At 40.7% G+C, this 25,049-nt stretch overlaps 2 protein-coding genes across 6 annotated transcripts in view; one reads left to right on the top strand and one right to left on the bottom strand.

The window, feature by feature from the left end:
• Positions 1 to 17,418, top strand: part of MIA3 (MIA SH3 domain ER export factor 3) — a 34,277-nt gene extending 16,859 nt beyond the window's left edge. The window contains exons 6-29 of one of the 4 annotated variants that reach the window (XM_014598064.3): positions 508 to 635; positions 2,905 to 3,036; positions 4,198 to 4,219; positions 6,577 to 6,665; positions 6,809 to 6,886; positions 6,971 to 7,081; positions 8,211 to 8,282; positions 8,510 to 8,614; positions 9,593 to 9,715; positions 9,834 to 9,954; positions 11,430 to 11,485; positions 11,571 to 11,661; positions 11,803 to 11,941; positions 12,579 to 12,680; positions 12,754 to 12,814; positions 12,942 to 12,977; positions 13,203 to 13,270; positions 13,542 to 13,639; positions 13,750 to 13,878; positions 14,779 to 14,847; positions 14,987 to 15,063; positions 15,206 to 15,277; positions 15,937 to 16,096; positions 16,524 to 17,418. In XM_014598064.3, the coding sequence (XP_014453550.1) occupies positions 508 to 635; positions 2,905 to 3,036; positions 4,198 to 4,219; positions 6,577 to 6,665; positions 6,809 to 6,886; positions 6,971 to 7,081; positions 8,211 to 8,282; positions 8,510 to 8,614; positions 9,593 to 9,715; positions 9,834 to 9,954; positions 11,430 to 11,485; positions 11,571 to 11,661; positions 11,803 to 11,941; positions 12,579 to 12,680; positions 12,754 to 12,814; positions 12,942 to 12,977; positions 13,203 to 13,270; positions 13,542 to 13,639; positions 13,750 to 13,878; positions 14,779 to 14,847; positions 14,987 to 15,063; positions 15,206 to 15,277; positions 15,937 to 16,096; positions 16,524 to 16,861 (2,477 nt within the window). In that variant the 3' untranslated portion in view covers positions 16,862 to 17,418. Of the gene's footprint in view, positions 1 to 507; positions 636 to 1,387; positions 1,445 to 1,488; positions 1,595 to 2,904; positions 3,037 to 4,197; positions 4,220 to 6,576; positions 6,666 to 6,808; positions 6,887 to 6,970; positions 7,082 to 8,210; positions 8,283 to 8,509; positions 8,615 to 9,592; positions 9,716 to 9,833; positions 9,955 to 11,429; positions 11,486 to 11,570; positions 11,662 to 11,802; positions 11,942 to 12,578; positions 12,681 to 12,753; positions 12,815 to 12,941; positions 12,978 to 13,202; positions 13,271 to 13,541; positions 13,640 to 13,749; positions 13,879 to 14,778; positions 14,848 to 14,986; positions 15,064 to 15,205; positions 15,278 to 15,936; positions 16,097 to 16,523 lie in introns of those variants that run through there. The other 3 variants (XM_059717665.1, XM_019483142.2, XM_014598065.3) reach the window with 3 other exon arrangements.
• Positions 17,419 to 18,171: 753 nt separating this feature from the next.
• Positions 18,172 to 25,049, bottom strand: part of AIDA (axin interactor, dorsalization associated) — a 56,097-nt gene continuing 49,219 nt past the window's right edge. For both annotated transcript variants that reach the window (XM_014598032.3, XM_014598033.3), the window contains 3 exons: positions 24,085 to 24,207; positions 23,295 to 23,412; positions 18,172 to 21,587 (listed from right to left, as the gene is read on the bottom strand). In XM_014598032.3, the coding sequence (XP_014453518.1) occupies positions 21,491 to 21,587; positions 23,295 to 23,412; positions 24,085 to 24,207 (338 nt within the window). In that variant the 3' untranslated portion in view covers positions 18,172 to 21,490. The remainder of the gene's footprint in view (positions 21,588 to 23,294; positions 23,413 to 24,084; positions 24,208 to 25,049) is intronic.

Below are 25,049 nucleotides of genomic sequence, written 5' to 3'. Positions count from 1 at the left end.
AGAAACGCTGATCTAGTCCAGTCCCCTGCTCAAAGCTAGACCATCTCCAACTATAGTATCCGAGCCAAGGCTTTGTCTACCCAGGTCTTAAAAACCTCTGAAACAGCTGGATTGATCATGAGAAGCATGCATCCTTTTCATTTTACTCACTGTAAAAAATATTCTAGAGTTATACGGTAGAGAAAGAAAAGAATAAATGGCATATTTGCATCTGAATGTTTAAAGCTAACATTTGACCCTGCCTTGTCCAGGTTTGGGGTCTTTTGTTAACAGAGCAAAGTGCACGTAAGCACTACTTAAGATATACATGGAGCACAGACCTTAAGATACTGTATTAACTATTACAGTCATGGAATATACGAGACGTTTGAATGGGTTCTGTACCTGTCCCTTTCTTAAGGGAAAAGGTGGATGTGGATATTCATGTTTTCATAAGCCAATGACCTTATTATTACATTACGAATCTCAATGATGTAGAAAATAAAAAATGCCTTCTTTTAACTCAAGGTACAGTCCCTGGTGCAGAAGAGAAGCACCCTCCTTCTGAGACACAGCCTGCAGCACCCTCCCTCCTCGCCACCTTCAGCGGTGCAATTGTGGGGGCCAAAGACAACGTGCGACCTGTCACAGAGACGGTAAGTGCCACAGGTAGCAAAGGAATCATGGGGCAAAGGGCAGCTCAAAAAGAGAATTGAGTTCACAGTGGTGGACTTATGAGGGAGCTCCACCACATGGACACTTGATAGTTAAAAATGGGGGTGGGGTGGTATTATTTCAGTGTCGGCAACTCTTATGATTTTTGGCCTGGTTCTTAAAGTTACGCTTCGGGAATGTGAAAAACTTAACTTTCTTATATGGAACCTATTCTATATATAGATATAATATCTCTATCAATAGAGATCTATATAGATATATAGAATGGGTTCTCTGTGTATATATGTATATAAAAATATAAAGAGCTACGTTTTTCTCATTCCCAAAGCATAGACTTTAAGAACCGTAGATCTATAGATATGATACATATATCTATATGTATGTATGTATAAGAAAGAGCTACATTTTTCACATTCCCGAAGCATAGACTTTAAGAACAGTGCCAAAAATCATGAGAGTTCACGACACTTTTGTAAATGATTGTTATTGTTGTTGCTGTTGGTACAACTCCTGCGTGTGCAGTGGGATGGTGCCCGCAGGCAGCAGGAGGAGCGCGCTCACGTTGAAAACCGCGCGGAGGGGGGGGTGGGGACAGGGGCAGCCGGCGCGGGGCGCGCGTGCGTCCAAACGGTCGCGGGGGAACTGCCCACCCCCTCGCCCCCGGCGCTCTGAGGGCAAGACGGGGCCACCGCAGGGAAGGTTTGAAACCGCTTCACTTCCGGGTTCTGCCCCTTATCGGCGCGGAGAGATGACGCAGGGAGCCGGGAGGTCGCGGCGGGGTCACGCTCAGGTGACGTGTTACTGCCGGGAGAGCGAGCGCAGGAGGCGAAGTTCGCGCCCCCACCCCCCCCCCAGCCTCATGGAGCCGGGCGCGGCCGCCGTCCTGCCCGCCGGCCCTGCACCCCGCGCCGTCGCCGCCCTCCATGGCCGCCTGCTGCAGGTGGGAGTGGGGGGGCCGCGCTGGACCGGGGGTGTCGCATCGCGGGGACCGGCTGGAGGGGAGGGGGGGAAGGCTGTGGCAGCCCACACGGGTGTGCAAGCTTGTGCACATTGGCACATGCAGGTTGGCACACAGACACACTTGTGTGTGTATTTATATACACACGTCCCCTCCTGGGGGGGCGGCTGAAGAAGCGCCCTGTTTCTGGGGTTCTTCCCAGCCCTGGGAGTGGGCCAGGGGATTCCCCCGCCCGAGATCCCTTGTTTCACTGGCCACCGTTCAATGCAGCCAGCTGGCCCAATGTGTGCCAGGTGACTTGGGATCTGCCTGCCTTTCTAGGGATGTTGCCACTGGGGCTTGTTAAGGGTTTGCCCCCGGCCCTTTGTTTCCTCCCTGAAGTTTGATCTGGACTACTGGTGGCAGCAGCCTTGTAATTTTGGTGCGGAAAGAAACCAAGCAAATGCTTCTATTTAGTTCGTAGGTGGGGAAACGTGTTAGAGCAACTCAGGTCTGTGGGTGAGTTGCGTTTTGTGCCTCTCAGTTTCCGGTTTCATAGGAGGTGGAGTGCAGATGCCCCGTCTCTCTGGAGAGCTCCTTGCTGCTTCTGGGACTCTTGTCTTTATGCTTGAAGCGCTCAGTTCGCTCCAGGTGCAAGGGTCTCATACAGCTTGCGGTGGTGGTACGGTTTGTTTGGGCCCTGCAACTCGACTTAATGCTGTCTCATGTCTAACTAATATGAGAGCTGTTAAAGACTGAGTGGCAAGGATGAAACTGGGAATGGAAGGAAATGATCAAACTGGGAACTTTGACTGCATTTCCTCATGGTTTCATATATAGTGGCAACAACTGTCTTGCTGTGAAATTACTGTATGTGCTAAAGGTATGAGAGAGCCTTGTTTTTAAAAGGCCCAGTGACCTCCAGGGGGTTTGTGACAGGGATATTCTGTTGGCTCTTGTTTGGCTAGCTTTTCATCTGTCCCTTGGCCGGTAGCTCCTTATTGCCAGGTTCTGTAAGATATTCAAACTTTCAAGTGGAAGGTGGCCATGTTTCTGGCCTGTTTACTGAACTGCTTGTTGGCTGCCAAGGTATTTCTTTAGGTGCGTGACAAACGCTTGCACAAGTTTCCTTCTTAGTATGTCCAAGAACAGGGATCTCTCTCTCCTGTGTGTGGCAGTCAGGACAACTGCAGGAAGCCTTGGATGTTCCTTTCTGGTGTCATGGGTAGAAAACTGGGTGTCTCGCTGGTTCAATTTGTACTTCACGAAAAATATCTTCGAAGTGTTTGTGACTATTAACTTTGTGGTTTTAGCTGGTAGCCGCACTGCCTGAGGATTTTCGGCCTGGGCCTGATTTCCATGGACTTCCCTGGGAACCCATCCTTATCACAGCCTTAGTGGGAATTGCTACACTTGTTGTAGTCTTCTGGAGAACCTGCCTTTCCGTGAGTGTGCTTCAAGCTTGCAAACATAGGGAGACTTAACGCCATACATGACTTTGGATCCCACATGGCTCAATCTTTGCACTGTTCCCAATATCAAAAAAGTGCCTGTTCTGCTACATTTTTTGCTATTATCGTCCAGATTAATAATGTTAATTTGGTGTTTAATAATTCTTCAAAAACAACACTATTCTTTTAATTGGGCGAAGGAATTCCATAACTGGTAACTTATACAACCAAAATCAGAGGTTTGTTGTGGCAACAATAGAATGCTGGGAATAGTAGCATTGTTTATGCAGTGCTGCCTCCTAGGTATCTGGTCCAAGCCCTAAGTATTTATTTTAATTGCCCTTTGTGCTGGCCAGCCTGATCCAACCACTTCCAGCACCCCTAGAAACAAAGTCCTTATTCTCTCCAGCTCCCTTAGCCCGCTTCTTGCCCATCACGTACTGTATTTACATTTCTCCTCTTCTTCCACAAACAAGTCCCTCCACAATTTATTTTGTCCTGACCAGCTTTCAAGTGCCACCTTCCTATGAATTTGTATTTAAAAGACTAGTGAACTGGAAGGTTCACTTTACAACCATTACATTTAATGATAACTTCCACTACTGTACAAATAGTGCTGCCTAGAAAACCAACATGATTTCAGACAGCATTCATGATTTCATCACTCTAGTTTTGTGGTTAATGCACTATATCTGTGTTAAAGTAAAGACCTGTTTATTTATGAACACATAAGAAGCAGAACTTGCTTGCCTGTTTTGAGTAGTCTTTGCTCTAAAGCACTTCCCATATAAACAGCACTTATTTTTACTAGTGGCTCAAAGCTTGATTTGTGTGCCCCTTTTAATATCTGATGCAAAGCTGGATGTGAAGTGGACTGAGTTGTTTGTACTCTCCTAATGGTTGAGTAACCAGACCTTTACCCAGGCTTGGAGGCAGAGCATTGAGCTAGAAGCTTTTATTAGAAATCTGCTTAGCATGTTTGTGCAGTGTTACTTGATACTTCCATTGGCAGCGATGGATGTCTGATGAATGTGTGGAAAGACCTGCACACTTAAAGGGTGGCTTTTTTCCTTTGGGGAAACGATTAATAGAAGCCTTTAGATGACAAGTATGATCAGTCCTTGTTTATTTGTTTTTTCCTTTTTTCTCTTGTAGGTGAAGAGTAGAATTTATCAAGGTAGGATTCTTTAGACTCTTCTGTATTCTTGATGCTAAATGCTTAGAAGTTTTGAAAGCATGTTACCAAGGAGCCACATTAATCTTTACTTCCTTTCCAGGAGAACAGTATATCTGAGCTTATTGCACGTGCTAGGGGAAGGCCTCCATAAGTTCATGGGGTCCCGTGTAGTCTTTGGGTCCCTTATGCTTCATATTAAGAAATATGTATTGGTTATCTGAATTAAGAGGAAGCATTGTGTACCAGAGCTTCTGTTCTCTGAAAGCCATGGATCTATGTTAAGGATAAGGGAGCCATGAATTCCAGCTTATGCAAATCAATTGAAGGCCTTTTTTCTGCTGGTAACATGTCAAATGCTGTCCTAAATTGGATGCAATTCAAGCGTGAAGTATTGCTGCTTTTGCTAGAGGTAAATCTGACCTGTTTTGCTGGTTTGTTACTTTGTGCTAGAAAGCTGAATCTTCTGTTCATCATATCTATAAATTCCATGTCAGGTCCTGTCCAGGGGTGCCTGTACACAAGCGCAGAGGCTGCTCCAACGCACTGTAATTGCAGCATGTTGGAGCAGACTTGATTAATTGAGTCTGCTGGAGCATGGCAATTACTGTGCACCAGCAGGCTTCTGCATCTCGTGTATCGAATGAGCTTTAGTTCAGGCGTCCCTGCCACCATTTTTAAGTGTGGGGGTGCTGATACACAAGATGTGGAGGCAATTTATGCTCTAAATAAAGTGCCCCCCCATCCATCCCCAGAGCACATGTAAAAGTGCCATAGGACACTATATATGCTCAGATAAAATACCCTGGATAATGCTTAGTATTGTTTAAGTAGCATAGCAAATGCATGTGTAACTTGCCAAAATATGAAATAAAATGTGGTTCCTCACCCAAAGAGTATTCATCCAAGCCACTACCTTAATGGCTTCCTTTGTGCCTTCAAGTAAAGGAGGAGTATAAAGCTGAATGTTAAGCAACTTCAGAGGCTCCCTGAGAACTGTACGTTTATATTAATTCAGAGCACCATTCATTTTTCACATTTTCAAGGGTGCTCAGTTGTTGTAAATATATTAAACCCAGGTTAAATGTTTGACAGTCCTGCTTTTTCCAGTTGTGCAGCTCTTACTAATATAGAACAAAAGTCCTCTTTTAGGGACTATATCTAGTTTGGTTCTTTCCTAGCATTTCCCTCTGGTTGCCACATGATTTCTGCAGCAATCATACAGAACAAAGCAGCTGTAAAAATCTCTTTTCAAGTAGATTCCTATGCTTTAGATCTAGAGAATCTAGTTAACTTCCTTGTACCAGTAACATACCAAGACAGAGAGAAAAACAATAGAACTGGTGTAGGGAGGAAACAGGTGGAGAAGCCAGCACCTCAGTGTTGCAAAGCATTGCTACACTGCATCTTTCTACTGCAAAGTAGGACACTGGGGAGACTGTATACATGTGGCTACTGACTGTAGGGTTTCTTTACCAAAAACCTCCTGCATAGACCTGAAGAGATGATGAGTTGGAATTGCAGCCCATGAGTTAGAGAAACAGTAACTGATGCTTCCTACTCTGCAGGACAGATGTAGAACTGCATTGCAGAAGTATTTTTACAGGAAGTTGTAGGTTTGGGGAGCTGAAAAGGGAAGAGTTGGAGTTTTTTGACCACTTTGGGAGATGTGGAAGGTGGTTTGGAACTTGGGATAAACCTGCTGGCTGGATAGTTGTGTTACAGTGATTAGCAGGGAACTAATATTAATACTCAACATTGGAACCAAGGTAATTTTAGCAAGCTGGTTTAGATAGTGAGGCAAATTCACCCCTCTCTAGGTGATTGCTTTATCACAAATACTTCATCACATAATCTCCTTCAAGCTTGTCAAAGCCACGTTCTGGTTTATAAGCTGTCCCTGCTTGTAGTGTTGCCTTGCAGCCATAAGCACTCTAAACTTTTGTCCTACATCCTTTGCACAGTTTCAGTGCAGCTGTGAGAGCCCACCTGGCAAGGAGCTGGTTACAGTTCTTCAAGTCTAAGGGCAACATAAGTGAGAGCCACAGTACAGTTGTAGTGTTCACCAACAGACAAATATCCCCTTGAACACACAACTGCAGCCTTCTTTGGTCATACTTCCTCTGGCAGGGCCATCTCCAGGGACTTGCACAAGAGCCAGGTGTGCCTGCTATATATCAACTGGCATGTTTTAGCTATGTGTTTCCTGTTGTCTTTAAACTGCCCCAGAATGAACGTGCTCATTCTGTAGGAAAGGGTGACTGTCTTGAGTGGAAAGTGATTCCTCAGTGATGGCAGTTCTTAATTTTCTTCTAGGCTGTGGAGTGAAATTGCAGGCTTGTTTTGTTTTCTTTTTCTAGTGACTGAAAAGCAACTTGTTGAAAAGATTAAAAATCTCCTACAAGAAAAAACAGAAATTTTAGAAAAGATGTCTGAATATGATCAAAAGGTAATTTGGAACACATCTGTTTCATGCTTATTAATTTTCTGTTGCTGGCATGACGGTACAGAAAATCAAGCAGTTAATGTTTGGGCATTTTTCTGTCATCTGTACTACATATTTCTGTCAATTGTATCCGTTTCTACAACTAGATAAATGAAGCCAAGGAGTCTGTGAAGGTGGCTCAACAACAGAACACTAGCCTCTCACATGAAGCTGCAGGGCTTAAGGCAAGGAGCAATTTGCACTTTTTTATGATATGTATTAAAATAAAATAGCTTGTTTTAACTGGTTATGAATTGTTCCTATTCCAGGACACTGTCAAGGAACTTGAAGAAACAAATCATCTGTTAGATGACAAAATGGGAAACTTGCACAAAATGCTAGAAACAGAGAGACAGCAGAATCTGAAAAAACAGGACAAAGTAAGAAAATAGTAGTCACTCTTATTTTAACTTTGGCTGTTGGCTAGAGCAGTGGTCATTGTACCTGAAATTTATACAGAGTAGAAATAAGAAGAGCTGGGTGAACAAAGTCAGAAATGGAACAGAAATTAGCTTTCTTCCAGAACTCAGATTGAACTAGGATTTGCATTGGTTTTGCAAAGTTTTTATCGACCATATTCAGATGGTGCCATACTTCCTGGGTTCAGCTGGAAGCAGACATGCTGAAATCTTAGTCATTTCAGTAATCATCAACACTAAAGTTGTGATATTTCTCCTTACTGTTAGAGCCTTCTATTTGCTGCCATTGATGAGGTTCTGTAAAGGTATGCCTCTGGTGCAAGCCACCACCATGCTGGGACAAGCCTCCCCTGCTCCTCACATGTCAACTCCTGAGCAAGAAGTAGCATAATTACATTAGTGTAGCACTGTCTGTATGCCAATAAGCTTGACACTTTAAGAAGAACTGTGCTAATATGACACTGTTCTTTCTGGCTCAAGAGCTAATGTATGCACAATAGGTTTGGCCTGCCTCAGCATGATGCTGGAGGTTGATGTACTTGAACTCTTAGTCTTGATTTTTGACCCTTTGGTAGGTCTGGTACTTTATGGCCAAAACTGTAAAAATTTCCCTGAGAGCAATGGTTCTTCTGAGGTTTCAGTATGTCTGAAATATGCTCGTAGAAACAGCTGCCTTGTACTATATAGCCATACGTGAAGGTGACTCTTCCATTGCTAAATCTTCCACGTATCAGTTTTTTTTTAATAAATGTGACAAAAACTCATGTGTCGTTGGGTTCATTGGTGTCATTCATTTGGTCAACAAGAGTAAGTAAGAAGCTTCAACTTTCCTTTCAGGCAAGACATTCTGTCTGAAACTCCTTGGCCTTCAGCAAGGATCTTAATGAGATCTCAGACAGTTTTTTATCCCTTTGCATCTTGTGTTGCTATATGTTGTGCTGTCATTTTGCCCAAAGGTTGGCCCTGAAAATCCTGTTTCGTTGCTGTTTTGAGTATTTTACTTATCTTAAAAATATACAGTTAAATAGCAAGTGAATTAACTTCCAAGTGTCAGGGTAACATGGAGCCATTTTAATTCTTTCTCACATAGATCTTAGAAATGCAGAAGTCTTTGGAGAAACTACAAGAAGTTATTACGCTTCACTCTGTAGAGCTTACGGAGGTAAATCACAGTCTTGATTTTTCATCCTTTATCATTCAGAAAAACAGTTTCTTGTACCAAAAGTGTCTAAATACTAATCTGCTAGATTTGGGGGTTATTTTACTTATAAATATATTACTTTTTATTCTATAATCTAGTAAAACACCTCCGTTTCTCAAAGTTCCAGTTTTTAAATGAGATGGCTTCAGGCTTTAATTGAGAATTGTTTACTTTTTTTTTTTTTTAAGGTGCAGGTAGCTCTTAATGAAGCCAAATTAAGTGAAGAAAAAGTGAAATCCGAACTTCGTCATGTTCAAGAAGAGAATGGTAGACTCAAAAAGAGGAAGGAGCAAGTAAGTATTTCAGGGTTGCTGTTTTTCCCCCTGTGTGCTGTAAAATTTTGTAGACTACAAAAAATTTAATATTTTAAAAGAGTGGGAGAGAATGTTCTACATCAATTTCTCTTGTGATTGCAGGGTTTCATGTGGACAAATGTAGAATAAACCAGTAGTGTTTTTAAGCAAATTCCCACAAATCTTAAATTTTTCCTTTTCAAGTGCTGTTTCTATGCTGACATGCCAAACCTTTCTCAGTTGTTTTCTCCCAGAACGTTTCTTGTAATACCAATATCTTATTTTGAGTGGACCATTCTCGCATGATCCAAATGAACAATAAAACTCAAACCTCTTGGTATATAATTAGCCCAAACTGAGAGATGTTTTTAGAATACTGCCAACAGATGATTCCAATTTGTTATGCAGCTTTTGTAATGAACCAGTTCCTGTATTGATGGTCAGTCCCTGATCAGAAGTGACAATTCAGACGTTAACGTTGTTTAGGGATGAGACTGCATGAAGTCTTAGGAAAGATTTGCCACTTTCTAGAGAGAAACCCAAGTGACCATGTTTCCTGTGGCCGGATGGTAGAAGCTTATATATTGTTTCTCTGTGTCTTTGGTATTTGGAATTGGCACAGGAATAATTAGTGTGCAACTAGAATGCCAATAACCTGCTTTTAGCTTCTAATATTTTTGAAGGAGATGAGCAGTTTAACCCTAGTGCTGAATGTTAGATGGGTAAAGAAATATTACATATGCACAACTACGTGACAATTAAAAGTTGCAGAAATTTTTCTAATGCACAAACTTACAAGTAGTCCAGCAATAATCTATTCTTTTGTCTAGTCAAGGGCAAGTTAATTTTAATGCTCTCTTTTCACTGGTGACCAGTTACAGCTACACAGTTGGCAATAAGGAAGCTTTTGATTATAGACTTACTATGTAGTATACTAAAATAAAGCCTGAAATCCCATTTTTCTTGTTGTGTTTTCAGCTGCTACAAGAAGCAGAAGGCTGGAGTGAGAGGCATGCTGAGCTCAGTGAGCAGATCAAACTATATCAGAAGTCTCAAAAGGACATAGAAGAAGCACTTGCCTACAAAGAAAATGAAATTGAAGTAAGTTCTTGCTAACAAAATAACCATTTCAAGTGTTCCATGTGTTTTGAATGACCAAATTCTTTACAAAAAGTGGAAATGTGTTCTATTTAATGTTCCTTTTTAATTTTTTGATTAGGTGTTGACTAACTGCATTATGCAGTTGAAGCAGTTGGATATGGATTCTGAGTCTGAGGCCAAAAAAGGAGAAGGAAATGGATGGGATGCAGGAGATGATTTGGCCAATGGAGAGCTGCCAGGTACGGAAATCTGAACGGCTGGCTTGTGTGTGCCGTATGTAAGCATACAGATAATGAGGAGTCATATTGCATAAGGATGTGCAGAATTCATGCCAGTTAAGAGAGTTATAAGCGCTTGTGTTATGCTTGAGGCTGTCTTGTAATTTCAGGGGGAAATGATCATTGGTCAGTTCACACTTCACACTAGCTGTATGCCAAACCATATTGCTAGAGCTAGGATATTAAGATTAATAATTCATACTCTTCAGAAAACCAAGGTTCTCCACCTTCGCATTGCTACACTGCATTTATTTCTAATATGGGGCATTTCAACATATAGCAGACCTCCAAATAGCTTATTTAGGTTACCATTTTGACTTCTATCCATTCACAAGTTTCAGTACATGGTATCCAAATCCTTAATCATTCCTTGACATTTTATCCCTAATGTCTTATGCCGTTAGAACTGTGGAACTCTAAACTTCTGGATGTTAAGAAAAGCAATTTTCTTCAGTAGCAGCTACTAACTTTGTGTTTAGCATTTAAGTATGTGTGGTAGGACAGGAAGTCAGAACCTAGGACTTCTCTGGATCAGTGGAAAAGGCCCTTAGGAACTAGTAAATTTGTTTCAAATGCTGGCTATAGGACAGTGATAATGAAGAGATGGAAGAATCTGATGTTAAAAGTTTTTTTCAACATTAAAATGTCTGTTGCACATTACCTGAGAATCTATATTGTTAGTGAAGCTAAGGATATCAATTAAATGTGAAGTTAGACTAGGCTAAATCGGCAACTGCAAGGAGGAAATGAAAAATATTAACTAAACAAAATCATTGTTGTAAAAAAAAAAGTTTGAAAGGACTAGGCTATATGTGACTGACAATGGAAGTTTGGGAAATATTTTGTTTAAGTAAGCTGTAGAATGTAGTAACTGCAAACTTTTTGTAAAGTTAAGCTGTTTATAAAGTTGCCATGCACATTAGCAGGTTTGATGTGGTAGCTCACGTACTTTAAATAATTAGAATAAAATACTACAAAAAAGGTGGTGCTTTGAGACTCGGGATTTAATATGAAGTTTGTCCTTTGCTTTCTGTCAGAGTCCATTCTCATCGCTGTCTGGGCTGCCTGATCAACCATACTTTAAGACGATTTACTAATTTTAAAAATTAGTTATGTTCTGATTTTATTCAAACCATAATATTTGTAATATTACAATGACAAGAATAATAATGATTATAATTATTATGATGGTGGTGGTTGTTGTTATTAACAACAACAGACATTTTTAATAACTATTTTCTGCAAGTTCTTTAAACGTGAGGATTGCTGTGCTTTAATTTTCCAGGGTCCTCAATGTAGAGTTTTCAACTGAGCTATTTCAGACACTAGGTTTTGTAAACAATAGGGCAAGCAGCTGAATTAGCAACACTCGGGGCAGGGGGAACTCTACCAGAAAGCATACAACAAAAGAAAACAAAATTATTTTTCTCTTGTAGATAGCCGGAGTGAGAAGATGAAGAATCAGATTAAGCAGATGATGGATGTTTCCAGGGTATACCTCAGTAAATTGTCTAAAATACTGCCACGTTTTCACTTATGTCTAGGTCTGTAAAATACTCCTGTTTCCATTTCTGCAGGTTAGAACAATGTTATCTATAGTTGAAGAAGACAGAAATCTCTTACAGTCTAAGCTGAGTGATGAAATAACAGCCAGACATGAGCTAGAAGGTAGGTTCAACAAAAGAACTACTTTAGTAAAAAAAAATACTATCTCTGATGTAAAAATGGATGATAAAACGCCCCTTTATGTGGCTTAGTATATTTGCTTGTGGTGGTTTCTGTTTGCTCATGTGTGTGTTTTGTTTGCAGAGCAAATAAAAAAACTAGAACATGATTCCTGTTCGCTACAGACAGCCAAAAGTCGACTTGAAAATGATTGTAAAACTTTACAGCAGAAAGTAGAGATTCTTAACGAGCTCTATCAGCAGAAAGAGATGGCACTTCAAAAGTAAGCCTTAAATTCCCTTTCTACAAGGTTCACTAGGGCGGTTACTGTTTCCCATTCTTCCTTTTTTTTAAGATGGATTATTTAACTCCTTTGCTCTGCTTAAGTTATATGAAGAATAATCAAAAACCTTAGGCTCTTGTGGAATGGCAGCAACAGTTTGTGCTCCGGTAAGGTTGAATCTACCAAGTTTTTAAACCGGTAATTCTTAATCAGGGGGCTGTGGCACCCTGGAGTGCCTTGAGATCCTTTCCAGGGTTGATTTGCTTGTCTTTCTTGGAAGGCTGTGAATATTCTGGTCTACTGTATTTCTTTTCTTATACTCCTTTTACTAATGTTGTCTTCACCGTGGATGTGGCCAGGTTTCCAGATTTCATCTGTATGCTCTAGTAGAGGGGTGGCCAACCTGCTACAAATGGCACAAGCAGCAGGACAGATCAGGGAAAGGTCAAGCAGCACAATAGAAAGTAGGATGGAAAGCAGAGCAGGCAAAATGCAGAGCAGCAAATTGGACAGGGGAAGGGCATCAGAGTGGCGCTTTAAGGTTGATGCAGTGCTAATTTTTGGCATGCCTGCCAAAAATGTTGGCCTCCACTGCTCTGGGATGTGTAGCATGGTGAAGTAATGTTTTTCTTTGCAGGAAGCTGACTCAAGAGGAATACGAGCGTCAGGAGAAGGAGCAGAAATTGTCTGCTGCAGATGAAAAAGCAGTGTTGGCTGTTGAGGAAGTGAAAGTTTACAAGTAATTTCAGTTTTTATAGTTATGTCCTAACTTTGGATATTGGGGAAACTGAATTTAACCTGTCATTTTACAGGCAAAGAATTCAGGAAATGGAGGAAGAATTGCAAAAAACAGAGAGATCTTATAAAAACCAAGTAAGTTGTTCCTACCCACTGGTTTTTGGTCACTGTCGGCTTCCTATGTCATTGTGACACATGTTGATGTCTAGGATCAATTAAATATCGGTCAAGCTAACACACTGTTCTTTTTAATAACTCTCAGATTGCTACTCATGAGAAGAAGGCCCATGACAATTGGGTAAGACAGTTTTGTTTTTTTCTTTGAGGGGACTGGTTGTTTTGTTTTGCTTTTTCTTACTTTTTACCATGTTTCCTAAGTTGTCAGAGTATTAACTTACTCAGCAGTTTGCCAGCTGTTTGAATTACTTGCAACTAAATATATTTCAACTTTGGGTTGTAGTCATTCTGTTTCTTAGTGTCCTCAGCTTCCTGTCTACATGCTTTTCCTTTTTCTCCTAAATAGCTCATTGCACGCTCTGCAGAGAGAGCTTTGGCAGAAGAAAAGAGAGAAGCAGCCAATCTGAGACAAAAGTAAGCATGTAACAAGCTATTCACATAGCCCAGTCCAGTATGTTCAGCAATGTTCAGTCCAAGAAGGAAGAAACTCTATTAGAGAACAGATGCCACCCACATTATTTGAAATTCTGAGATGCATATTTTTTTTAATTCACATAACTATTATATTCTTAATTGTGAAAGGTTAAACTTTTTTGGGGCTAGGATGCCTTAACAGCATTACACTGTAACAAAGTATACTTAGAATAATTGTTTGAACTCAGGTGCTTTATTTTGTTTTTATTAGATTAATAGAAGTGAATGAAAAAATCACAATGCTTCAAAGGCCATTAATTGTAAAACCAACTCCTGGCAGACCTGACCGTCAAGTCCCACCACGAAGAGGTAAATATTGTTCTTTCCCTATAGGTTTTGTAGTCCTGGGCTTGTTAAACATTTGTAGAGTAACATGAACTTTGAAATCACGACTGAGTATTGTTCCACCTATTATGCAGGTCCACTAAGCCGAGATGGCTCTTTTGGGCCATCACCTGTCAGTGGTGGAGCTCCTTCTCCACCCATGATGGAAGCTCCTGTACGGCCCCTCTCTGCTCCTCGAAGGGAAGGTCCAAGAGGTGAATTCGGTAAGCAGTGTCACTTCTTTCTTCAGGGATGCTGTGGGTGTAGGAATGCTGAAGTGTAACATCTGATCTCTCTCTCTGGCCTTGGTTGTTTCATCTGCTCTCTCTCTGGCCTCGGTATGAAGTGTAACATATGTTAAATGCCTTTCTTTAGACAAGCGAAGGGGCATTTGGTGCAGGAATGCATTTTGTCATGCATTTTTTTTAAATTACATTTATTTCCCCTTCGAAAGTCTTTGGATACAACTTGTGCTGTCAGAATGATAGTCTGGAATGTCCCTAGCAAAACAAAAAATGCCTAGAAACCCATCGAGAACCAGCTTCCAGACTCATCTCAATCTTTATTTTTAGCTCTGCAGGTTATCTTCCTTATGTAAGTTAGTCCAAGTATAAATTGTTTAAAGTTATCAATATTACTGAGACCACAAGAGTAATGTGGCAAGAGTAATGATTTTAGTAGACTTGGTTTTAGCTAGCAATCCAGTTTTGCCTGTTCAGCATTGTCATGGATGCTCGTAAATGCATCTGTATACATAGGACACGTTTTGTGCAGGTGAAAATGGTGGAAAGTGCTGGCTCTGTTCACATGTACTTTAGGGGCCACTTCAGAAAGTGAAGATCAACTTAAGATGTAACGTTATGGGTTACTTCATATGGAAACACTTTGAAATCTACTTATTTTTGGTGGTTCTGATGTGTCGGTCAACTAAGTTTCTTGCATTTCCTCTGCTGGGTCATTGGGGAGAATTAGCCTCTTGGCATAAAAGGGTTGAAGAAGAAACTGCCTCAGTTTTCACTCTTTCCCTAGTGGTAATAATGAGAGGTGTGATAAATAAATGTGGATGTTTGTTTTATAGTAAATTGAACAAAAAAGCATGTGCCTCATGCATGTTTCCCTTTAAGGCTCCATGGTGGATGGTCCTCCAGCACCAAGGAGGCCACCGGAGTTATCTGGAAGAATGTCTGCTCCAGGTGAGTTACACAGGCTGCAACCACCTAGCAGTCCAGTCTGTCAACCATGTCACTGGTTACCCAACAGTGAATTTGATAGACCATGCTCCTCTTCCAAATGTAGCAGTACAGTAACATGGAACTTGGACTATTTTTCCAGATCTTGGCCCTGCGGTAGCAGCCTTGATGAACAGTGGGCCCAGAACCTCCTCGCCCTCCGCAGCATTGGATGGAGTGGTAAGATGAGAACTCCTCTGTTCAGCTGAGAGAATAGTTTGGATAGTATTTATGTAACATGCCATACTTGCTATTTCTTAACTGTTATCATGTTCTGTTTTGTCTGTATCCTGCTCACTGTCATTATTTGTCACCAAAAAAGCAAAACTGTCCCAAAGAGTCTGAAGTCCCTTATGTATCTCCTGCTCCATCCTCATCTCCTGAAACAGATGCAGTGAGTACTTAAGAGGCTGGATGCGGTGCTGGTTTTTACTCCCTGCTTTGACTGGAGAACGGAATAAAGGGCATGGTGTTCTAAACTTCTGTATGCTCTGCAGAACTAACCATGGGTTGTACCTCTGTGTAAAGGTTTATTTTAACATGCACTTAAAGACACAGAACCACTGTCTGATTACATAGCAGATGTTTTACCAATGTTGCAGCCTTAAGGACTGCATGCAGACACTTACATTAAGGGTGAATAATCTTATGAAATCTTACATCTGTGGTGTCTAGGACCTTGTATACATGCCTAATATAGTATATAAGGATCCAGGCCTCTTTTTAAGGGAGTGGGGATTTGTTGTTTAAGTGCTATAGGAACACTGCCATATAATTTCAGGGTCATTTTAAAGGAATAAAAAGCACTGGGAGTTGATTGGATTGTGTTTTAGGGTAGAGACTATTATCTCAAAGGCATGTTAACATGTGTGCAGTCCTGAGTGGACTAACCAGTGTGTATCCACTTTTTAAGGCTATATATTGCACAGGGGAACTAGGAGTCCTGGCAACTTGTTCTTTGCCGTTTGCTTCTAACTCTGGGCGTTTCGGGGCAGAGATTTTACTGTTTTGTTACAATTTTATGCATTCAAGATTCAAACCAATTTTGCACAGGCTAATCCAGGGCCGAAGGGTCCCCCCCCTTTCTCTGGAATTGGGAATTCACCCATAATGAATTCTCCGGGGACTGGACCTCCACCACCACCAGTTAGATTTGGACCACCACCTTCTCTGCGTGGACACTATGGGCCTCGACCCCTTCCTCTGCCCTTAGGTATGCATACGCTGCCTTGTGCTGGAATTTGACTTTCTCTGGCCCTGCCCTTTTCCTGTCAGTAGTACCTCCTTCACATCCTCTTCCAGCAGTGAGAAACCTTTCTTTAAATGCATCTTTAAGGGTTCTGCTTCCACCTCAATTACCTTACTGCCCAAGAGTGATGTGGCAGTTGAAAATGTAAAAGGAAACTAGTTGGCAAAAACTCATCAGGATGGAAGTTATAGCCTGCAATGCATATGGGTGTGTTGTCTCTTATGCATAATTCCACACCTTTTCTGAAGATGTCAGGCTGAAATTGGGAAGAGTATGTATGTGTATGAAATGCTGGTGCCCTCACCCCCCAACAAGTGCAATAAGGGATAATCAGTACCTTAATAGATTGTAAGTGGTGGTTCAACTATTCAGATTTTTCCTTTCCTTCTAGTTCGTGGTCCTCTCCCACCACCTCCAGCTTCAAGGGACTACATACCTGGCCCACCAGGAATGAGAGAACTGCCTCCTGGTCCTCTGCCACCTCCAGATCCAAGAGGATATATACGTGGACCCCCTCCTTTCAGACCATTGGGCCCTCTTGGCCCAAGAGATTATCCTCCTGGACCACGGTTACCCCCACACCCACATGGTCCAAGGGACTATCCCCCTCCTCCTCCAAACAGAGACCTGCCTCCAGCTGGACCTAGAGACTACCCACCAGGCTCTCTGCGTCCACCATCACCAGCAGGCTCAAGGGACTACACACAACCCCCAGAACAGAAACCTTAACTTGCATCTCTGGCAAGCAGCTCATTGGAATAGACTCTAGCACCTTTCCTCCAGTGAGACTTCTCAGTAGCGTCAAAGGAGAACTACCTTTTTAATTTGGTCTTTAGACTTGGTTTCAGCATAGTACAATACTTGCAGGATGGATTTCCCCTGTTGCTACCAACATTTAATATGCATTTATGATCACTTTTAAACTTGGCCTGCAAGAATCATTTTGTGATGGACTTGAACCTGCTTCTTACAGCTGTGGGCCACCTGCAGCTCTAAATGTGCAATACAAAAGTACCTGTGTGGCTGGTTTTAATTAAATGTAACCTATGTAACCAGTTGGTGATGACTTAATTTCATGAAATATGTAATCGGAACGTTTCCTGTGGAAATAATTTTTTAAGTAAAATGCTACCCTATCTGCCTTCTCCATCACATTATTAACCTGCAGTTACTGTAGCCCATTGGCTTACATATAGAGTGTACATATTTTTCAGGTGGCTGATCTTTGATCAGGTGCACAAATTACACTGTACTCAGAAGATTCTAATAAAGACAGCAGAATGGTTTTTGCTACCCTTTGAAGATTTTGTTCTAGCCCCAAGTTAATTGCTGCTCGTGGAGACACTGATTCATTAACTGGAGCATAAGTGTAACTTTATCCAGGTGCCTTGCATCTCAAATACCTTAGGCTTATCTCTTGAACAAGAGCTTATTTTGTAAGCAAGGCTAAATATGAATTGCATAACTTGTTTTACAGTAAGAATCTAGATCCAGGTCAATTACTGTCAAGAGAACCTCTATATTTGCTTGCATATTACCTTCCATTTTCAGAGCATGTCCCTTCTCATCATCAGCTAATATCTGCCATTGTAACAAAAAAAAGCTGGTTAGCCACTGATGCATGTCACAACTGCATTATAATGTTAGTGGTAGTTGACAGCACTTAAAAAGCTAATGTGCTTGCAAGAGAACTGTAGCTTTTGAAGCTTCTGTGAGATGCAAAAATACAAGGAGACTGGAAATTGGAACTTAGTTAACGAGCTGTTTATAAAGGGTGGTGCCCCTTAACTTCTGCCTCTAACCCCAAGGCTGCTGGCCATCACCTGTGCCCAGAAGGATACCCAAAGAAGTGGGTGTAGTCATTTAGCTAAGTAGCTAGTTGTGCAGCAGAGTTTAATTTTGTTTAAAACAAGACAACTGAAAAAGAAAGCAGTATTTCAAATTTGGAATATTTGCCACTGTCCCTATCATCAGTAAGCTTTACTTCACTCCAGGTTTTTGTAGACCAAAACTTGATGAACAAAAAGCAACAGACCAGACTGCTTCAGTTCAGTTTTATGTACTTAAAAAAAAATTGGGATTTCACTTGACAATGTAAGGTTGATGATCAATGTTACTTTACTTTCTTATTTAAAGTGTGTACTTCAACATGGTCAGTAACTAGTACTGGCTGCACTGAGTAGCAAGTTTTAGTCCTTTGTTTTGATGGTCAGAAAGGAACCAGAACTGCAGAACAACAAGCAGGATGTCAAACATAATGGAAAAGGACAAACTAAATATTATACTACAACTTTTCTGTCAAAATGCAAATAGCCATTTGACTTCAGTTTCAGGTATTGCATACAATCTTTATGCTGCTGTGTATGAAGACTTTAAGATGAAAAGCAGAACTGTTGGACGTAATATAAACAAACCTGTGTTTGTTTCGTGACAAGCCACAGTCTGTTTGGGGGAAGGGGAGTTTTTCAATGAAAGTCAGCTCATGAAGAATAAAAAATTGCGAACACAAGTGACATCTATGCAATAGAGACACCCAGTGTGAATTAGTTAATACAAAGCTATAATCCTATTAAAACAAACACAGTACATGGAATATCAAGTTAAATACACAAGGAAGTGTATGAGTATTTCTCCAAGCTGAGAAAAAGATTTATTAGTGTAGTTTAACTAGAAAGGTAGTTCAAATGCTTTTTTTTTTTTTTTTTTTTTTTTAAATAGACTGGCTAGCTAGCCAGTAAAATTAATTAACTTGCATAGACACCTGCACTGGAGAGTGACCTCCTTCAAGTTTAAAAGTTACTATTTTTCCCTCTGGAACAATGCTAGCATCTTCAACAGATTCTCCCATTTAAGAAAAGATTAAATGCTTTAGAAGTAAATTCTTAGGAGGGGTGAGTACAGTTTAGAAGGAGACAGATGCAACAACTGGTGCCCCCTTATCAAATGTAGCAAAACCATTGCAACTTTAATCCTACTTTACAACAATTGAGGTGGCTGGTATATCTACAGGAATCTGCAGTAGTAACAGTTATGTTGTACCAGCTGATTTACAAGCCCAAACAGCAGATCCCCTGCCCCTTTTGAAGGCAGTAGTAGATATACTTGTCCATCTTCCCTTGTGATTAATGGTCATAGCAAATACCAGAACATTTACTAGTTATGAACCTGTGCTAGTACTCTGATGCATGAACGTACACCACAGAAACAAGCTCCCATTTTACAGTGAACCTTTACTAGGCTACAGGACACAGCAGAACATTGATCCACATGAATACAGCCATTGACTTAACTGGGTTTATTCATATTCTTAGAGGTTAACCAATTACTTTGCTTGATTGGGGCTATACATATTTTTGTATTATGGAAAGAAAAGTTGTATTCCTGTAGCCAAAAGATACTGTGATTTTAGTGAGCATTTAGCCTTCCAATGCTACTAGATACGCAGTGGAAGAACACCACTGTCTATTTATTTACACGTATTATAACAAAACTAAATTAATCACCAGTTTAGTGTTTGTGTTTACAGCTCAATACTCTGTTCTAAAAGGTTAAAACTGGGTTCCCTTAAGAACTGTTAACAGGAAAAGAAAACTGCACTTAAGCTCTTCAACCATTAGTGAAATTCCAGTAAAGTATGCTTGGCATTGGGAAAACTGCAAAATAATTGATCGGTGAGGTTAATTCTTTCACAATTATGCCAGAACAGCAGAAAGGGAAGAAGACAAGATGAAACTTCAGCTTCCAACTTCAGACATACCCTGTTTTTAACCACCTGGTGAGTCTCAGTTCCCTTCAATAGGCCAAAAGGAACGCTCCAGCAAACAGCTGAGTAGGCCACGAGCAGTGTGAAATCTTTTTCATTTTACTCACTGTAAACAGTATTCTAGAGCTAGTTACATAGTAGAGAAGGAAAAGAATGACTAGCATATTTACATCCACATTATTAAAGCTAACATTTGACCCTGCATTGTCCTGGTGCTGGGTCTTCTGTTAACATAGCGAAGTGTATGGAGGCGCTACTTAAGATACACGTGAAGCACAGACCTTAAAGTACTGCATTAAATATTCCACTCATTGAATATATGAAAGGTTTGAATGGGTTCTATACCTTTCCCTTTAAGGGAAAAGGTAGATGCAGATATTCATGTTATAATAAGCCAATGACCTGCAGCTTATTACATTATGAATCTCAATAACATAGAAAATAAATGGTAATCCTATCTACCTACTTGGATTAAAAAAAAGGTAATGTCAAGGTAAATATCCAGACTTGCATACAGAGGTATGCGAGGATCCACAATCAGCTTCAGAAAAACAGCAGTTTCTGATGTAGGGTACATCTTCAGTCACTAGCTTGAATTAGCCAGATTGCCATTAATAATTTGGGCTTGTTGACAATTAGGGGACCAACTCTGTTACCACTGAAATCCGTGTAGCAAACCAATATCTCCCCTTACCAACCACTTTTATTAGGGGAAGTGGGAAAGTAGTATTGGGAAGAAAAAAAAAGATTTAGCTGTTGAAGGGAGCAATCAGCATTTATATTCTAGCACTTAACATGGAAGTTTTACCTGAAAGTCACTTAAACCAGATGATGCATATCAAATTACTACAGGAACAGGATTGAGAGAAATCAGTTGTCATCATTGGGTTGTCTCCTTTGCAGCTCATCATTCACTCCCCAGAGCCAGATAAGAAAATAAGGCTTGTAAACAAGTTTGCTAGGGTAGCATTTTTTTGTTGGATTGAGTCTCTCTTTGACCAGGATCCTCCCTATTTTAAACCTCTCTCAGGCACAGCACTAACATTTATCTTTGAAAACTCCCTTTCTAGCATCACTTCCCCCTACCTTCCCAATCAGTCCAAAGAGAGAACTCATATGCTGATGAGAGTGCTGCAATAGCACAGCAAAATGTCAACGGGTTACATAACCTGCCGTGTCTTTATTGCTGTATCAGGTTTGGCAAAAGGGACACCCTTCCATCTTTAGTAGCACTTGAGGGGGAAAAGATAACAATGGTAAGGTATAAAACTGAAGTTTGCAGTGGTTTTTTTTGTTTTGTTTTTTTTTATGAACAGCTCAATTATGCAGAGAAAATCAGTCAAAAGCTTCTTTAGAACTCTTGGGATAAGACCTGTATCCAGAAGGTACAGGAATAAACTTGTACTCAAAGGGTGGGCTTGACATTTGACTCTGTGGTATTACTGTGCAGTATATGATGGTCCCAGTTGGCCTCCTGGCATGAGTACAGCCACTGGCCTGCCTGTTGAAGGATGAGTGTGCTACACAAACACACAAATGCAGAGATACTGTGATTTGTAGCAAGTGGTTTAGGTCATAGAAGTCTCACAAAAGGGTCATTCCTTGTGCAATGTTTGATGGAGGTGAAGATACAGTGGTTTCTTGGTCAACAATTGCAGTTTCTTCCTCTTAAAGTCAGTGGGTTTTTTGTACCTGCAACCACAAGAAAAAAAGTTGGAGACTAGCACTAATGTCTGAGAATAAAACCATCCTTGCGTGCTTCTGATAATACTCAAATCCCACTGCCACAGTATGCCAAGAACCCAGAAGGGTACTGACCCAAATCAACAATGATATGAAAACAGCTGATATGGAGCAGCTCAATGTAGATCCTTCATTTTCACTGGAATACTTCAGCACAAGATGGAGCTAGCTGAAATTGAATGAATTAAGAGTCTGTGTGAAGGAGGAAAAAACCCCCAGCAGTACTTTCCATGATATTCTGTTACCTTACTTTGCCCAATATTCTTTCATTGCCTTTCTCCATATTTTAAACAAATCTGGAACCTATTAAAGATCCTAATTTGGACCAAGCATTTAGGTTTAGAAGAGGGTCTTGCAAAATGCTTGTATTATATTTATCTGAGGTTTCCCACTATAATTACTTTGTATTTTAAAACACTTCCTCACATGACATAGATGCGATAGGAGTATCATAAAAGCATTGGAGAAACTTCTTAGTTCTCCCTCCCTACCTCCCTCCGAGACTGTCCTTTTAATGGAATTTTCATCTCAGAAATTTTTTTCTGGAACTAGATTTTTAAATCTGGAAGAGCAAGACAGCTACAGTCCTAAAATGACCTTTTGCAACGGATAACTGCCAACTAAATCTTCCTCTTCCAGGTGGTAAGCAACATTTTTCCCCTTTTCTTGTTGCTAAGAAAATGGCAAAATCTCATGCCCCACAGTGTTTTTATGCCATTCATTACAGTAGTAAGACAGTGACAAATCCAGCACCTGAAAGCAAATTAGACTAAAAAAGAAGTCAAACTAGCCAGTTTGCTTCCCTCGTCCAATTAGAAGAAAAAAAGTAACGAGCTGATATTCTGAGGTATTGCAGTAGGTAACTTATCTAACAGTTTTAAATGTCTAGTGTTTATTCTTGTATTTGAAGCCTTAGAGATTCCCTTCAAAGAAGTTCTGTGCTACAGTCAATAGGTTTTTAATATGCTGACAGAATCAGAACCAATGGCTTTACCTACAGTTCAAAATGCAGAACGCCTATGTAACCTGATACCTTCTTTCCAGTTTGTCAAGTTACTTCTAAACCAAACACTGGGGTTGGTAACTGTATTTTAAGGAAGATAAAAATAAAATGACAAAAAGTTCAGGAAGAGACAAAGAGGAACTTGTATTTTATGCCAGATGTGGCAATTAATAACTATATCAAGCCATAAGGCTGTGAGAAAGGACTGGAGGCATCTGCCAATAATACTGTGCTGCAATCCAGTTCCACTATAGCAGCGTTTCTCAACCTGTGGGTCACAACCCAAAAATGGGTTGCAAGAATATATGAAAGGGTCATGAATAAACTTGAAAAATGGATTCTCCTTTAAAAGAGAAAAACTTGGAAAACTAAGTTTTCCTTTGTAAGCTAACAGAGTTCCAGCCTACAAGGGGCTGCTTAGCCCCCCCCATACCCTACACCCACCCACCCACCCACCTCCTAACTCCACTCTGGGGGGTGCTGGGGCCTGGGGCTGTTTTCTACTTAAAGTATTTACTGGGTCAGGACTGGCCATCAATCTTTACTAATGGGTCCTGGTTAAAAAAAAAAAAAAAAAGGTTGAAAACCACTGCTCTACAGCATGTGTCACTGGCAGTTACAGCATAGATCCAACTGCATACTAAGTCACTTACAGTTCTATAACAATTGCTCCATGTTTAATTTCATCCATCTCCATGAAAGCAAAGCACTTGGTGCTGGTAAACCTTTTCTTAGGCTTATAGTGTTTGAATTCAAAGAAAATAGCTGCACCTAGAGTAAGAAAAAGTAACATAGAAAAAAAAAAAAATCAGCTCTTGCCTTACAATAGATTGCTTAGCGTGAAAATATGCCCACCACCAAACATGCTCTGCATATACCGAAGAAAATCACTTCTATTACTTCGAGTCACCCAATTCTGTAGGGAAAAAATAATGTTTCTTAAAATGCTAGGATTACTCACAGGCAGACAAGGTTCCTTGGGTGAATTTGATATCTTTTATTAGACCAACCCAAATAGTTGGAGAATAGTTATTAAGCAAGCTTTCGAGTTCAAAAACCCTTCGTCAGGCTAAGGAAGTTTCAGCAGTTGGTGTGTGCTCTTCATGAATTACTCACATGCACTTGTCCCCCCAACTCTTACTCACAGCTAGGTACCATTGTTGACCTAGACGAATGGAAAGACGAAGAGGATCTATATACAAAGTGGAGGAGAATAGTGCACTTTTATTGGCTTTTATTCCTCCTTATTCCTAGGAGTCAGCTGATGGTTTCCAGCACATAGACATGATGTCAAGCTCTATTTTACACCCTTGTATGACTGTTAAGCCCTACCCTAGCAGAACAGCTGGGACCTGGCCCCTCTGCAGAAGAGGGAACTGAATTCTGTTCACAACACTGAAGGCTGGTTGGTGGACACTGCCTCAGTTAGCTATTACTACCCACCTTTAGTTAGTTTCTCAACATGTTTCTGGATCTCAATGTCCACGTTGAAATGAACATATGTGTCCTCTTTCCTTGAAGCCACAGGAGTATCCTGTACAGGGGTGAGATCTATCCCATTGAGATCTGTAGGAAAGAAAAGGATAGCACTCTTAGATTCCAAGTACTGAAAACTTTTTAAAGCCTCATTTACACACACACACACACACACACACACACACACACACCCCCGCCCCCCTTGTAACCTGTATCTAATATCTTTCAGAGATCGGTCTAAAAATGTTTTTTTGTTCAAATTTGCAAAGTGGTAACCAGATATCTCCTGGTCCAACAATATCCCCTAGAACATTACACAGTCACTATTCCTTTACCTTCCTAAAAGGTCAAAATCCAGAACCATTTGCGCTCATTTTATTTTGAATGGACATTCTCTTTACACTGTCAATAAAGGTTCCCACTTCCTTTTGGGGACACTTCTCAGTACCTGAAAGGTGCTCCAAAATTCTATCTAACATAGACACACAGACTTTAGAAGTTCTACTTTTAGAAACAGGCCCCTGGCAGATGCTAAGACATGACTGACCAGTTAATCACATCTTGAAAATAGCAACCTAACCACATATTCATTCAATTAACGGTGCAATAAAAACAAGAAAAATGTTACAAAAGTATTCTCTCAAAAAAATACGTGCAATAATTTTGTGGGTGTTTTTTTATCACATTTTCAAAATTGTATGTGTGGTAGGGGGACGGCATGCAGGCCAGAACCTGTCCTGGTGCAGTCCCTGCCGGCTGACGATCAGATCATTGGCTGGCTCTAGGACTGCGCTGGGGCCTGGCTCAAACTGCCACAGTAGATCCCCAGAACCAGTCAACGATTAACTGACCGTTGGGCATACAGCTTTCGGCTTGCTCCCTGCACCAGCCAGCACGGCACAATTGAGATCCAATTCCCAATCCCCAAAATC

This window comes from Alligator mississippiensis, chromosome 1, assembly GCF_030867095.1.
Source record: "Alligator mississippiensis isolate rAllMis1 chromosome 1, rAllMis1, whole genome shotgun sequence".
Lineage (NCBI taxonomy): Eukaryota > Metazoa > Chordata > Crocodylia > Alligatoridae > Alligator > Alligator mississippiensis.
Note: the sequence above shows the minus strand (reverse complement) of the source record. Positions and strands in the feature narration are given on the sequence as shown.